This window comes from Heteronotia binoei, chromosome 1 (genome assembly GCF_032191835.1).
Source record: "Heteronotia binoei isolate CCM8104 ecotype False Entrance Well chromosome 1, APGP_CSIRO_Hbin_v1, whole genome shotgun sequence".
NCBI lineage: Eukaryota > Metazoa > Chordata > Lepidosauria > Squamata > Gekkonidae > Heteronotia > Heteronotia binoei.
Window position 1 is genome coordinate 148,048,902 of NC_083223.1, and position 14,068 is coordinate 148,062,969.

A 14,068-nucleotide genomic window follows, 5' to 3' on the forward strand; every position below is an offset into this window, starting at 1 on the left:
ATCTATCTATCTATGGTTTTAATTGCTTAAATATTTAATTGTTTTTATACTTAAAATTGTTTAATTTTCATGTTTGATCAATTTTGGAAGCCGCCCTGAGCCACTTGTGGGAAGGGCGGGATATAAATCTCGAATAAATAAATAAATAAATAAATCTCTATCTATCTATCTATCTATCTATCTATCTATCTATCTATCTATCTATCTATCTATCTATCTATCATCTATCTATCTATCTATCCATCCATCCATCCATCTATCCATCCATAAGAGAGAACCACCACATGTTCAAGAGCTCCATTTGTTCATACACACACACACACATACATACAGTGTGTGTGCATGCGCACGTGTGCAAAAGGCTTTTTTGAGAAGTAGAACAAGTGCTAAGCCAGCTGTTCTTTTTCACTTCATTTGAATCCACTTTTAGCAGGCCACTGATTTTGTGATGTTGTATTATTTCATTGCTTTCATCTCTTTGGAGATGAACTTCCCTGCAGCTGAGGATGGCTAGTTGTACCAATGGACTAGCTGTGCCAATACATATGCTGGTATAATTGACCTCTAAACCCAAAAAATGTTTACAAAATGTGGTTATAACAAAGCACCTAAATGATTCCAAAAATAGCATTTTGGAGAAAAAGAGAAGGGGTATGGTGGGAACAATACCTGAATAGTTTATACATAAATCAAGAGAAATACAGCAAGTGAAAGATTGGCACATTTTTTAGCAGCTGATAACTTGGGATCTTAGTGGTAATGTAAAGAACAAAAACAAAACCCCTGAATGCAAAGGATAACTTTGCCTCATGGTGCAGTTCTGCTAGTTCTAGCAGTTTACATGTCAATTATCCCACAATATTAGTAATGTAGATCAGCCTCCCAAATCATTTTAAAGTGTTTTTTTTAAGCCAGGCATTCTTTGGGATCACTACAACCTCGTTGAGGTCAGTCTCTTCATCCCCCTCCGCTGGGCTAGATTGGAGGACAATACAGGTTCCAGTCTTGGTGTCTGAGGAGTTCGGTTTAAAGCAAAGTAGGTGGCTGCCATTGCACCCTGTAGAATAAAAATATACATGACATTTAAAAACTATTCCTTCACAGATCCTCATTCCCTAGTTCTCAAGAGGTGATTGAAAAGGGAGCTTCTATAACAAGACAAATAATGAGATGGAAAGCTTTTTACTATCTATTTTTTCCAAACATTGTCCTAGGAGCCTCAGCCTTGGCTACGGGATACCAGAGTAATTTGCTATGTACATGTCTGTATATGAGGACTAGAAAGTTAAGATGGCCTTTGCCGATTGAATGATCGAAGGACTTGCTCAAAGTGACTTGCCATCATATTCGCTGATAGAATAGCACCAGAAATGTTGATTTTAATTTATAATTAGAATATTTTTAAGATTAATGTTGTTTTAATATCCATTGTATAATGTATTTTATGAAATGTTGTTAGCCGCCCTGAGCCTGCTTCGGCGGGGAGGGCGGGATATAAATAAATTATTATTATTATTATTATTATTATTATTATTATTATTATTATTATTATTATTATTATTATTATTAATGTGTAAGGAAAGTGAATATATGTTGTTTTGTGAGTGAGTTGTTAGTTCATAAATGTATGCAAGCACATAAGGGAAAAAGTAATCAGTGACTCATTTGCATTAGATCCTTTAAGTCCCAAGAATGGTTTAGCTGATCCCTTCCAACAAAGTCAAGTGTCACAAATACACACATCCTATCAATTCAGTATACTAGAACAGAAAGCTGTTAAATGGATGCATGAAATAGCATCTATACTAACTGAATTTTGTTGGCATCACCGAAGGTGATCATTCACTTTTTCTAATGCAAACATGCAAAATAGCTGATTGCTACTTACTTTTACGAGGTGAACATCGTGCCTGCTGAGCTGATTTTGTGACAGATATTCCCTGTTTATTATCCATGGGTGTCTTAGAACTTGGGCTGCAGTTAAGCGCTGATGGGGATCTACATGAAGCATCTTGGACACAATATCCTGTAAAAATGGAATTGCAGAAAGCAAGAGGAAATGTGATTCCAAGTTTGAAAATATCATGTGTGGAAATACAGAATGCGAAGATCAAAACAGGAGTCAAGTGCACCTTTAAGACCAGCTTAGTTTTATTCAGAACTTATTTATTCAAAACTAAGTTGGTCTTAAAGGTGCACTTGACTCCTGTTTTGTTCAACTACTTCAGACCAACACGGCTGCTCACTTAGAATGTTAAGATGAGAAGGAAGTGGATGAAATCTCCTGAGACTGAGACACAACCCAGAAAAATGGATTGTTCACAAGTATTTATTTATTTATTCAATTTAAATCCCGCCCTCCCCACCGAGGCGGGCTCAGGGTGGCTTACAACATGAAATTCTAACAATAAGGTTAATAAATATTAAAATACATTAAATAATTTACAGCAGTTAAAACAATAAAACAAAAGAACGATCTAACAGTGTGCTATTCTACAACCTTCCTTCACAGTTTTTAGGTACCAGTCAGTTATATGCCAACCGGAAGAGGACTGTCTTACAGGACTTGTGGAACTGCCCAAGGTTCCACAAGGCTCTCACCTCCTCCGGTAGCTGGTTCCACCAGCAGGGGGCTGTAATCGAAAAGGCCCTATCCCTGGTTGACTTCAGACGGGCCTCCTTTGGCCCGGGGATTACTAGCAGATTTTTAGAACCAGATCTAAGCACTCTCTGGGGAACATGTGGGGAGAGATGTTCCCTAAGGTAGAGGGCATTATAGTAGTCCAACCTTGAGGTGACTGTTGCATGGATCACTGTTGCCAGATCGTCATGTTCCAGGAAAGGGGCCAACTGCCTTGCCCGCCTGAGATGAAAGAATGCGGACCTAGCAGTGGCTGCTATTTGGGCCTCCATTGTCAGGGCAGGCTCCAATAGTACCCCCAAGCTCTTGACCCTGTGGCACACCGTCAAAGGCTGGTAGAGGAATTTCCCTTCCCGGACCATGTCGACCCAAGCAAAGGAGCTCTGTCTTCGCTGGGTTTAGTTTCAATCTACTCAGCCTAAGCCATCTAGCCACAGCTTGTAACTCCAGGTCCAGATTTTCTGGGACACAGTCAGGCCATCCGTCCATGAGTAGATAGAGCTGGGTGTCATCAGCATACTGGTGACAACCCAACCCATACCTCCGGGCAATCTGGGCAAGGGGGCGCATGTAGATGTTGAACAACATCAGGGAAAGCACCGCCCCCTGAGGCACCCCGCAATCAAATATGTGCCTCCGGGACAGTTCACCCCCAATTGCCACCCTTTGTCCCCGACCATCGAGGAAAGAGGAAAGCCATTGTAAGGCCAGCCCCTGAATCCCCGCGTTGGCGAGACGGCAAATCAGCAACCGATGGTCGGCCGTATCGAACGCTGTCGATAGGTCTAACAACATCAGTACCGCCGAGCCGCCTCAGTCCAGATGCCGCTGAAGGTCATCCACCAGAGCAACTAGCACTGTCTCCATCCCATGACCCGGGCGAAAGCCGGACTGATGGGGGTCGAGAATGGAAGCATCCTCCAGAAAACTGTAACTGCAACGCCACTGCCCTCTCAATAATTTTACCCCAAAAGGGTAAATTCGAGACCGGCCCTTCTAGCACATCTGGGAGAAGGAAAAACCCAGACATGAGATTTGTTTTGATGTTAAAAGGCAAGCATAAGATAGGAGATTTGGATCTGGGTTGCTTGACAGGATACAGGAGAGATTTAGCCTTCTCCCCAGACCATGCTATTTCCTGGTAGAAATTCCCACCAAGCTATCAGTCCCAATATGGCAAAAGACAGGTCCAACACAGGTGTCATTCTTTTTTACCTTACTGTAACTAATGGTAGGTTAGAGCCAAAAGTATAACTGATTTCTATTTGAGAAACAGCATGAAGAGAAAGAGTTAATCTTCTCTTTCACCTAAACCACATCCCTGATTTAAATAATCCCTTTCCACACACAGCTTTTTAGTGTTTATGCAGTTGGCAGGCAGTTCAGTCATTCATTTCCCCCATAAACATTGGCCCTTACAGAGATGTAAAAGAAAAAGTCTGGAAGGATAGCACTGGAAGCTGCTCACCTTGGCAGCATCAGATACTGAATCCCAGTTTCCTCCTGTAAGTGCATATTTTCCACTGCCAATTCTGGCCAGAATCTCCTCTGGGGTATCATCTGGACCATTTGCAAAAGGAGTGAATCTGTTAAATGAATGGTATGTTAAATAGTTGATTTGTACCATACAGTTACTAGATATGTTTGTTTTGTGTATTCTGACATAAGAAAATAAGCATGAAAGAATAAATAATAGCATGACTGATGAAAATAACAGTAGGAACTCTGGGGTGATAGTCTTCTTTTAAACTAACGCAGCTGCATGATAGTCTTGAAGTGCATCAGTTACTTTGAAATATTCCCTGAGGAAAACAGAGTTTAATCCCATAAGTGTCCCTTTTTACATGCCTTCCTTGTAGTTGAAGTTAAAGTCTTGTTGGTTGGAGTAAAGGCAACTCAGCATGCCTGGACACTGGAGGGCTGTATAGTTCCCTATGCACTAGAACAGGAGTGGTCAAACTTAAGAGCCACAAAGAATAAATGTCAGATGATTGAGAGCCGCAAGACATGAACACATATCACACACACACACGTCTTCATTGAGACTCTTAATTCTTTGCACAGAAAGATAAAATACATATGTATGAACACTACAACACAACTATGCTAGAAGGAAACTTTTTTTTAAAAAAATCAAAAGCTAGAAATAACAGTCCCCATAATTATGTTTTTGGCACCAGTGGAAGAAAGAAACACACACGTACCATATAAATCACAGGCCATCATTTGCATCATTATGCATCTCTCTTTGCCTTGACACCAAGGTTAGTAAATACAGGCTGAATGCCTTAGCGTTGTTTTCCCTAATCGTGTTAAGCTTGTTCAGAAGCAAAGGGACAGATGGGGAAAGTGATGGCATCTGAGACATAAGGAATAGTAAGAGACTAACTCTGTAGATTAGTATTTTTGTGTAAGGTTGAGAAAACTGCTCAAAAGTTGGAACTACAAAGACATTTAGTTCAACTATTTTTTGTCAAGATTCCTCCCCCCCTCCTGCCTTTCATGCAATGCAATCTTGGACTGCAATCTGATGTGAAAAACTGCTGCGATGAAAGGGGTAAGAGGGAAGAAGTGTACTGGTTAGGTGCATGGACTAATCTGGGAGAGCAAGATTTGATCCCCCATTTTTCCACATGCAGATGCTGAATGACCTTGGGCCAGTCACAGTTCTCTCAGAGCTGTTTTCTCAAGAGCAGTTCTCTCAGAGCTCTCTCAGCCCTTCCTATCTCACAGGGTGTCTTGTTGTGGGGAGAGGAAGGGAAGATGATTGTAAGCTGCTCCAAGATTCCTTTGGGTAGTGAAGACTGGGGCATAAAACCAACACTTTTTCTTCCTATCACCTCCTGCCTGGTCCTTAACTGGAGATGCTGATGACTAACATTGAGACCTTCTGCATGCCAAGCAGATGCTCTTTCACTGAGCCACAGCCTCTTAGACATTTGCTTATACCAAACAAATACAGGGAATATTCTCCTATGAGCATCAACAACTTGTCATCTACCACAGTTATGCAAATTCTGATGTGTAAATCAACTAGGTCTGCAAGTTCTAATCATTAGATCAATCAGAGTTTCCACTGCTCAGTCAGTGGCTGCCTGTTCTAGTGGATGTTGTCAACCAAATGAAATGCCAGAAGATCCAGCACAATGTTATTACTACATAACAGCAACATGGGGTCCCAATCCAGTTTGAGACCCCTCCCTCCCATGTCATTTTCCTGACTTTTCTTCCCTAGACCTATTATTTGCCCTGTTGAAAATAATAAGCAGGCAACTAAATTTCCTCCCAAAATTTGCAGCTCCCAGAATAGACAACTACATAATATGATTTGAAGTCCATGAAATAAAAGTATGCAGAGTTTGTCACCATTGGCAAAACATTTCTTTAAATAAATAAACAAACCCAAATGTTTTTCTGTGCTATGTCTCTGTCATTAATATTTTTCAACCTATCTTTCTGGACAAATGAAGTGAAACTCCTGCACTTACCCTGCTAACATAGTGTACAAAAGAATCCCTAAGCTCCAAATATCACAGGCTGCATCATAACCTTGACGTTTTAGGACCTGCAGGAACAGAAACATTGAAGAATAAAATAGATACTTTATTCTATAACTTTTAGAATGGCTAAATCAAAAAAGAATTTTATAATCCTGCTTGTTTCACATTTGCTTGAATTTGATAAGATTGGTTGATGGCCTGGATAGAAAAATATACAGTACCTAAGCAAACTGATCTAAGAATGAGTGCATGCATAATTTTTGACAAGCACTATTTGTCTCATTTTATATGCTTGACTCATTTGGCAGAAAATACATTGAAGGGGAAAGGAATGATACCAGGCATGACCGACTGGTGATCTACACATCAGACCTGGCTTCAAAGCAATGTTTCTCTTTACAGTCCTACTAAATACTATTCATGGAACAAAAATCAGAGCAGAGAGGGGCAACCAAAATGATCAAGCATAATTTTTCTATGATGAAAGGCTAAAGAGTTTTGAACTTTTCAGTATAGAAAAAAATACAATGAAGGCAAAGATACACTAGACATTTATAAAATTATGCACAGTGTAGAGCAAGTCTTATACTAACTCAGACCACTGCTCTGTCAAGGTCAATATTGTCTACACAGACTGGCAGCAGCTCTCTAGGGTCTCAGGCAGATGTTTTCCCTATCACCGACTGCCTGGTCCTTAACTGGAAGGACTGGTGATTGAACCTGTGGCCTTCTGAGTCACAGTGCCTCTATGTGGTTAGAAATAACTCTCAGAATATCAGCATCCAATGAACTTGATAGACAGTAGATTTAGGAATGGAAAAAGAAAGTATTTCTTATTTTTAAAAACTTGAATGAAAAATGAATTTGGGGCACTCACTGCCATGAGATGTGGTGAAGGCTGCTTGCTTGAAGCAGCAACTTTAAAGCTTGAAGTCATTAAAAGGAAGTTAGACAAATTCATTGAAGGAGAGGTTTATCAACTGTTATTTGCAATGATGGCTGAAGGGGCATCCATGTCTGGAGGCAGTATACCTTGGAGTAACAGGTGTTGGGGAAACAATATCAGAGGAATGCTTTGACCTTCATGCTCTTGCTGGGAGACTTCCAAGGCATCTGATGAACTGATACAAGAGTCAGACTGCTACACTAAATGGATACTGGTCTGATTCAGCAGGACTCTTATATGCAGTTGTCCAGTTTCATTTATGGGAACAAGAAATTCCACACTGAACAGTGATAAAGAGTGTATTATAGAAACTAGTTGCACTGATTATTAAAATGTCTTAAAACATTTGGACAATGAATGAACATGCATGTGTATAACCTCAGGATTACTGCCTTTGAAAATTAAATACAGTATGTAACAGCATGTTTTGATGACTGCACAGGGCATAATGCCTTCTGCTTGACTCATCTGAAAATACGGTGAGTACTTCTTTGCACCAGAACTGTGACTTCTTACCCAATATACTGTAAGAGCACAAATAAAGGTCATATTTAAACTCAGGTGAAAACTGGAAAAACAAAGGCTTTTATACCATTAAACTGACTTTGGCACACAACTAACTGTGCTTGTTCAACATGTGGTTTGTTTTCCTGCAGCATACTAGGCACAGAGAATACTGCTCCCACTAGATGGCATGCAAATCCTCCTTTTTACAGATATTGTTATCCACAATATGTGTCGTGCTGCGGTTACTATATTGCCATCTAATACATACAGTTAACGGACTCCAAATAAAAAGATATTTTTGTAAGCAAGCATGGAAACTCACCTCTGTCAAGCCCACTGCGTATCACACACATGGTGACCTTTCTAACATCATATTTAATTGGATAAGTATATCAGTGGCAATGGAGTGAAGTGGAGCTTGGGCTAAGATAGAAGTCAGAGTTTGTTTGGGGTGTTTTTGCTCCTTTCAGTGTGGGAGACAGTAAAACATAAATTCATATTTAACCCTCTTTTTCTCTGTGCATCATGAAAGATGGTTCCTGCCACATACCTCAGGTGCTACAAAATTGGCTGTATAACAAGGAGTCATTAGCAGACCATTCTCAGCTCTCAGTTGCTTGGCAAATCCAAAATCACAGATCCTGATTGAATCTGGATTCCCTGACTCATCCATATAAAGGATATTACTTGGCTTCAGATCTCGGTGGACAACCTGAAAATGAAGTGAACTGTTACATAAAATAAAATTGTTGCTGTAATAATCAGTGTCAAACTCCATTTGTGATGACAACTGCAAATCTGTAAGATTTACTAATAACTGACAGAAATTATGGCAGCAAGTGTAATTGATACTTTGTTTCTTGTTTTTGGACATTTGGAGCTATGCACTATAGACATTTGCCAAGCAATAATGAAAATGAGGATGCATTTTAGCTATGAGCCAAAAGAACTGGGCAATTCTTGATAGTTATCACTGGCCTTTCAAAATATTAAAAATATCCAGTTAACAACAATAACTGCGCTTCTGCTATATTTAAAAAACATTGTTATATAGACAACTACTATCACTTCTTGCAGGAGAGGTGGACACAAACACCAGACAAAGGCCCAATTCAGTGGTGCTCAGAGCTGTGTGGCTGCTATGGTTATTCTCATATGACTTCCAGTAAGGTCTGCAACTTCTGAGCTTGCAGTTAAAGGTTGAGTCATGCTAGTGACATTGCTAGTATCATACACACAACTGTAGGTAACATATTAAGTGGATACGGATCCAGGCAGATGCAACTTCCCTAGTGCCTGGAATACTTGACACGACAAGCATCATCTTCTGATATACTGGAGATCTAAAATTACCAAATATGTACCAGCCCTAACATTTGCAAAGTGAATTTTCCAACAGATAGGAACAAGGTTAAGCAAGCTCTCTTAATAAATAAATGCCTTGTGATAGCTGCATACAGTTCAGTCCCAAGCAGGGTTATGCACTTCTAAGCACATTTGCTTCAGTCTATATTCAGTTGGGTATAACTTCAGTGGAAAAGTAAAACTCTGCTTGGGACTGCACTGTTAATTAATTAACTCTTCAGCCTGGAGGATGCCATGTAAGAGTCACATCTGTGCATTTGAAAATAGCAGGAAGCAATTCCATTTCATACTCTTGACATTTGTTTTGCAGTAGTACATTAATCACCTCCAAGTTTATCTGCATTTTAGTATCCCGTTTTGGGTCCTTATCATTCAGCATTTCTAAATCAAAGCAAGATAACATTGTAAGAATGCTTGCTGGATATAGAGGAAATAGTACTCACTCCCTGGAAATGCAAATAATCCACTGTTTTGGTGATGGTACAAAACACATCACTAGCCTCTTGTTCAGAAAAGCACTTCTGTCGAAGTATCCGGTCTAAGAGTTCTCCCCCTCGCATCAGCTCCATCACAAGGTATATATATTTCCCATCATCATAAACCTACAAGAACAGAAAAGACATCTGACTTTTATTCATAAAATTCTCTATTATTATTCATAGGGCACTCTGGTATTATCTTGATTTGGTTACAATAACAAAAATGGACTATAACTGTTGAAGAATAACAGCAGTGCAGGGTCCTCTTGAGCAAACACTGACTTTGTTGTTTTAAAAAAGTTTTAGTGTTTGGCATACATCTAAATTCATGTTATCAATATTATTTTGTGCATGTGTGTTTTTGCACAGCCTTATGGGAGCTGAGTCACAGTTCCCCTCCCAGCATCATTTAATCACATAACACAGTCACCCATGTCCCTATAGGGACAATCAGGCTGATTTCGCATTTGGCGGTTGCCTCCCTTTCACTCCAGGGTTGTTCCATGTGGGTGTGATTTCCCGATTCTGCACTAGAGGATTTCTCCTGGATTCAATTCCCAATCTGTTCCATGTGTTCTGATTCCGCATTACTGCTGCTCCTGGAGTTTCCCCCACAATCATAGCAATTTCCCCCTCCCTCATACGTTTCCCTTTTTTTTAACACGCATGTGTGTTCACGTTACAAAGCGATCATCGTTGTTTGCGTTACAACGTAATGCCAGAGGCATAATACTGGCAAAGTCATGTGTTTTCCTTTCACCCTGTCATTTCGCCCTAAGTCAGTGATCCACCATTTTTATCCACAAACGCTGAATGTTAAGCACACAGTTTTCAATTAAAAGCTATAACAAATTACAAACAAGGTGTGTGTGTGTGGGGGGGGGGAGATTTATGCAGAGGGGTTAAGGGAGAAAGTTTCCCCAACCTATCAAAAATATAAACCTATAAACATAATCAAATTCCCATCCCATTTGAGGCCATACAGGGGGGATCGATAAAGGTGGCAATTGCGCATCTTTAAAGTAGTTCATGTAACATCCCTATTTATTTAGTTGCGTTGTAACGATCTTATTTGAAAAAAAAAAATTATAATCGTCAGGAGTGATTTTAATTGAAGGGGGGAAGAAAGTAATCCCAATGCAATGACACATTATCAAAACCACGTGGAATACCATAAAGAATGGGGGCGGGTGGAAGCAAGGGATGTATTCAGTAAAAGAAAATCGTGTTGCATTGTTATATATTTTTCACGTAACACGAAACATGATTTGTTTAAAAAAATTACTTTATTTCAGGAAAATATTGGATAATTTTCAAAGGGAGTAAAATTAAGGAAGTATGATGAAATAACTGGGCAGAATCATGGGCGTGGAGTTGTGTGGGTGTGTTCTACTGATGTGAGAAGTTTGACAGTGCATTGGTGTGAGTTCCGCACATAAACTGGTTTGCGTAAGTATTCCTTGATCTGTTTGGATCCCCTGAAATGTTTACCATTGTACCCTACTTTTTCACTCTGAGCCTTCACTCTTGGAGATTTGGGGACAGTGAGTGGTAAGCTGCACTACTGAAGTCCAAGCTTTGCTCACAATCTGAGTTTGAGCTTGGTGGAAGCTGGGTGCAGGTAGCCGGCTCAAGGTTGACTCAGTCTTCCATCCTTCTGAAGTCGGTGGGGTGAGTACCCAGCTTGCTGAGGGCAAGTGTAGATGACTGGGGAAGGCAATGGCAAACCACCCAATAAAAGGTCTGCCAAGAAAATGTCATGATGTGACATCACCCTATGGGTCAGTAACAATTCGAATCTTGCACAGGGGATAACCTTTTTTAAAAAAAAATCTTGGGAGGGGAACTCCCAAGATTTGGGATATGATATTGAGTCTACCCTCCAAAGCTGCTGTTTCCTCCAGGGGGACAGGAAACAAAGTGGCTACACAGTAAACAGATCAAAGCAAAACCACTGGGCAAACACAAAATGAATCAACAATAATAGAATAAAGTGTCCAAATAATTTATAAAGATACCCCAAATGCACAGGAAATATATTTCATGAGGGGATGGATTCCACAATAATTTTCAAGAAGATTCCATGGAGAATGCAAAAGGTCCATTCAAAAGGCTTCCCCTAGAAATTCAATCACAGTCAATTTCACAAGATGTGACTGATCCAGTCTCCCAAAATAAAGGCTCCAAAGGTACAAAGTTCCTTCCTTTACATATTTGTCAACTTGATATACCATGTTTCACAAACAAGCTTCATCCAAGAGCTATCCTGTAAACTCACAACAATGACGTCAAACTAAGACATATTCAGTTTCCAGCTTGTGTCTTTTGGAAATTGAATATGTCTTAGTTTGATGTCATTGTTGTGAGTTTACAGGATGGCTCTTTGTGAAACGTGGTATATCAAGTCAACAAACACGTAAAGGAAGGAACTTTGTACCTTTGGAGCCTTTATTTTGGGAGACTGGATCAACCACTGCCTGCACTGAAGCCTTCTGGGTTGGCCTCTTAAAAAGGCAATACACAGTAGAAAAAAAGCTCCATTCCTCAGTCAGTCCCCTCCCCAATTTGTTCAGGCACCAAAACCTGCTGATTGTACACTGTAGAATCAATGGGAAGAGCAGCGGGCATGTTTATATAACATCTTCTACTATTTCCTACTGGCCAGGTCTCATGAAGCTCTTTGTGCTGAATGGCCCCTTAAGACTTGTGTTTCCTTCCTTCAAAAGGAAAAGGTGCAAAACTCCTTCATGCAGAGCTTCCAGAATTCAATACTTCCCCTTCCAGAATTCAATACTAATCAGCTCCAAAAAAACCTATGTTTTCTTGCAAGTATAACTAAACCTAAACATACAGGAACTGAATAGCTACACAAAAGGAGCTGCTTTCACACTACTTTCTATCACCAGCCTTTCTCATTTTCCTGCAGGTACGTTTGCTAATAAGATGGGAGAAGTGGGGACCCACAAGCAATCTGTGGGATCAGCCATTCCGTTACCCCCCACTTCTCTTGTTATCTCTCCTTTTTCTCCCCCCCCACCCCCTCTTGCTTTCTGATTCTCTAGCTTTCTCCCTCCATGCCTACTTCTTTCTTTCTGACTCTCCCACCACATCACATTCCCTTTCTGCATTAGCAGTGGTGGCTCACCAGGCCCTTTTGCTGCCTTAGTGGTGGCAGCACCTCACCCAGCCTCCCAGTCTCTTCGCTGCCTCAGCAGCTCACCTGGCCTTTTTGCTGTCTTGACAGCTCGCCTAGCCTCTTTGTTGCTGCAGTGGTGGCAGCTTGCCAACTCCCTAGTAGCTTTGCCACCTCATTGGCAATGGTGATGGTTTATGACCCCTGGCAATTTTACTGCCTTGGCTGTGGCAGTGGCTCACTTAGACCTCCAGCCTCTTTGCCACCTCAGCCAGCTGCTCACCTGGCCTGCTCACTGCCTCAACAGCTGCAACAACTCCTCCCACTTCCACCTGAAGCTTCACTGCCTTAGCAACATGATAGGTGTAAGAGCACTGGAGTTCTGTCTGCACACGTGCCAACAGTGCTATTGGGTTTGGGGGGGGGATTACCCCCAATGTATTTTTTGACATTTCCCCACATTTGTAAAACTGTTTATCTTCTTCTACACAGGGGCCACATTTCACTATTAGAATATATATTATACTGAAGACTACTTACATCTTTGAGAGTGATGATGTTTGGATGCTGTCCATATCTTAGCAGAATCTCAATTTCTTCAGAGGGGTCCCTTTTGCCCTTATCAATTATCTGGAAAAAATGATGAGCACAGTAATAAGCTTAAGACTGACAGCAGGCAAGCGGAGGGACAGCTAACACCCATTAGCCTTTTTTTGTGCTTTCACTAAAAAGTACACAGGGGCCGAGGTCAAGTGCACATAAACTGACGAGATGGGCATGGATGAAAGCCAGATGCATGTCGAATTTTATGCGCTTGTCCAAACATCAGCATCTGGCAATGGTCTTGGCTCGTTCGTGTCCTGAACTGCCACGACTGGGACGTGGACTTTTTTGATAGTACATTAAATCTGGAATAAGAATGCTTCCAACGACTCCCACGCGTACTTCCTATGTTTGAACGCTCCATTGTAGCCGACTCGTCACAAGCGCACATCTGCTTCCCTGCGACAGCCCACTCCAAATGATATCATTGCGCCAGCAATTGTTGACTCAGCCTTCCAACCTTCCGAGGTCGGTAAAATATGTACCCAGCTTGCTGGGGGGGGAAATGTAATAACTGGGGGAGGCAATGTCAAACCAACCTGTAAAAGGTCTGCCATGAAAACTTTGCGAAAGCAGCATCACACCAGAGTCGAAAATGACTGGTGCTTGCACAGGGGACCTTTCCTAAATGGGGGGGGGGAGGCAGATCGCCCACCTTTGGTGTCTCCTTGCCAGGCAGGGAGATGGCAAAGGCAGTTCCCGGGCTCCTCCCCCCTTTAAACACCCAGGTGGGGTGTTTAAATGTGAGGAAAAGGCAGATCGGCCACCTTTGCCTTCTCCCCACCAGGTGGAGAGACAGCAAAGAGAGTTCCCGTGCTCTCTCCCATTTAAACACCCTGGCGGGGTGTTCATTTTTTGTGACAGTCTACGTTGTTTGATGCCCATTCCGGCCTG

General features: G+C 41.2%; 1 protein-coding gene across 3 annotated transcripts in view; it reads right to left on the reverse strand.

Annotated features, from left to right (window-relative positions):
- Positions 1–409: 409 nt before the first annotated feature.
- RPS6KA2 (ribosomal protein S6 kinase A2) overlaps positions 410–14,068 on the reverse strand; it is a 428,828-nt gene continuing 415,169 nt past the window's right edge. For 2 of the 3 annotated variants that reach the window (XM_060242135.1, XM_060242152.1), the window contains 7 exons: positions 13,112–13,201; positions 9,403–9,561; positions 8,145–8,306; positions 6,130–6,206; positions 4,110–4,227; positions 1,889–2,026; positions 410–1,057 (listed from right to left, as the gene is read on the reverse strand). In XM_060242135.1, the coding sequence (XP_060098118.1) occupies positions 932–1,057; positions 1,889–2,026; positions 4,110–4,227; positions 6,130–6,206; positions 8,145–8,306; positions 9,403–9,561; positions 13,112–13,201 (870 nt within the window). In that variant the 3' untranslated portion in view covers positions 410–931. The remainder of the gene's footprint in view (positions 1,058–1,888; positions 2,027–4,109; positions 4,228–6,129; positions 6,207–8,144; positions 8,307–9,402; positions 9,562–13,111; positions 13,202–14,068) is intronic. The other variant, XM_060242144.1, reaches the window with a different exon arrangement.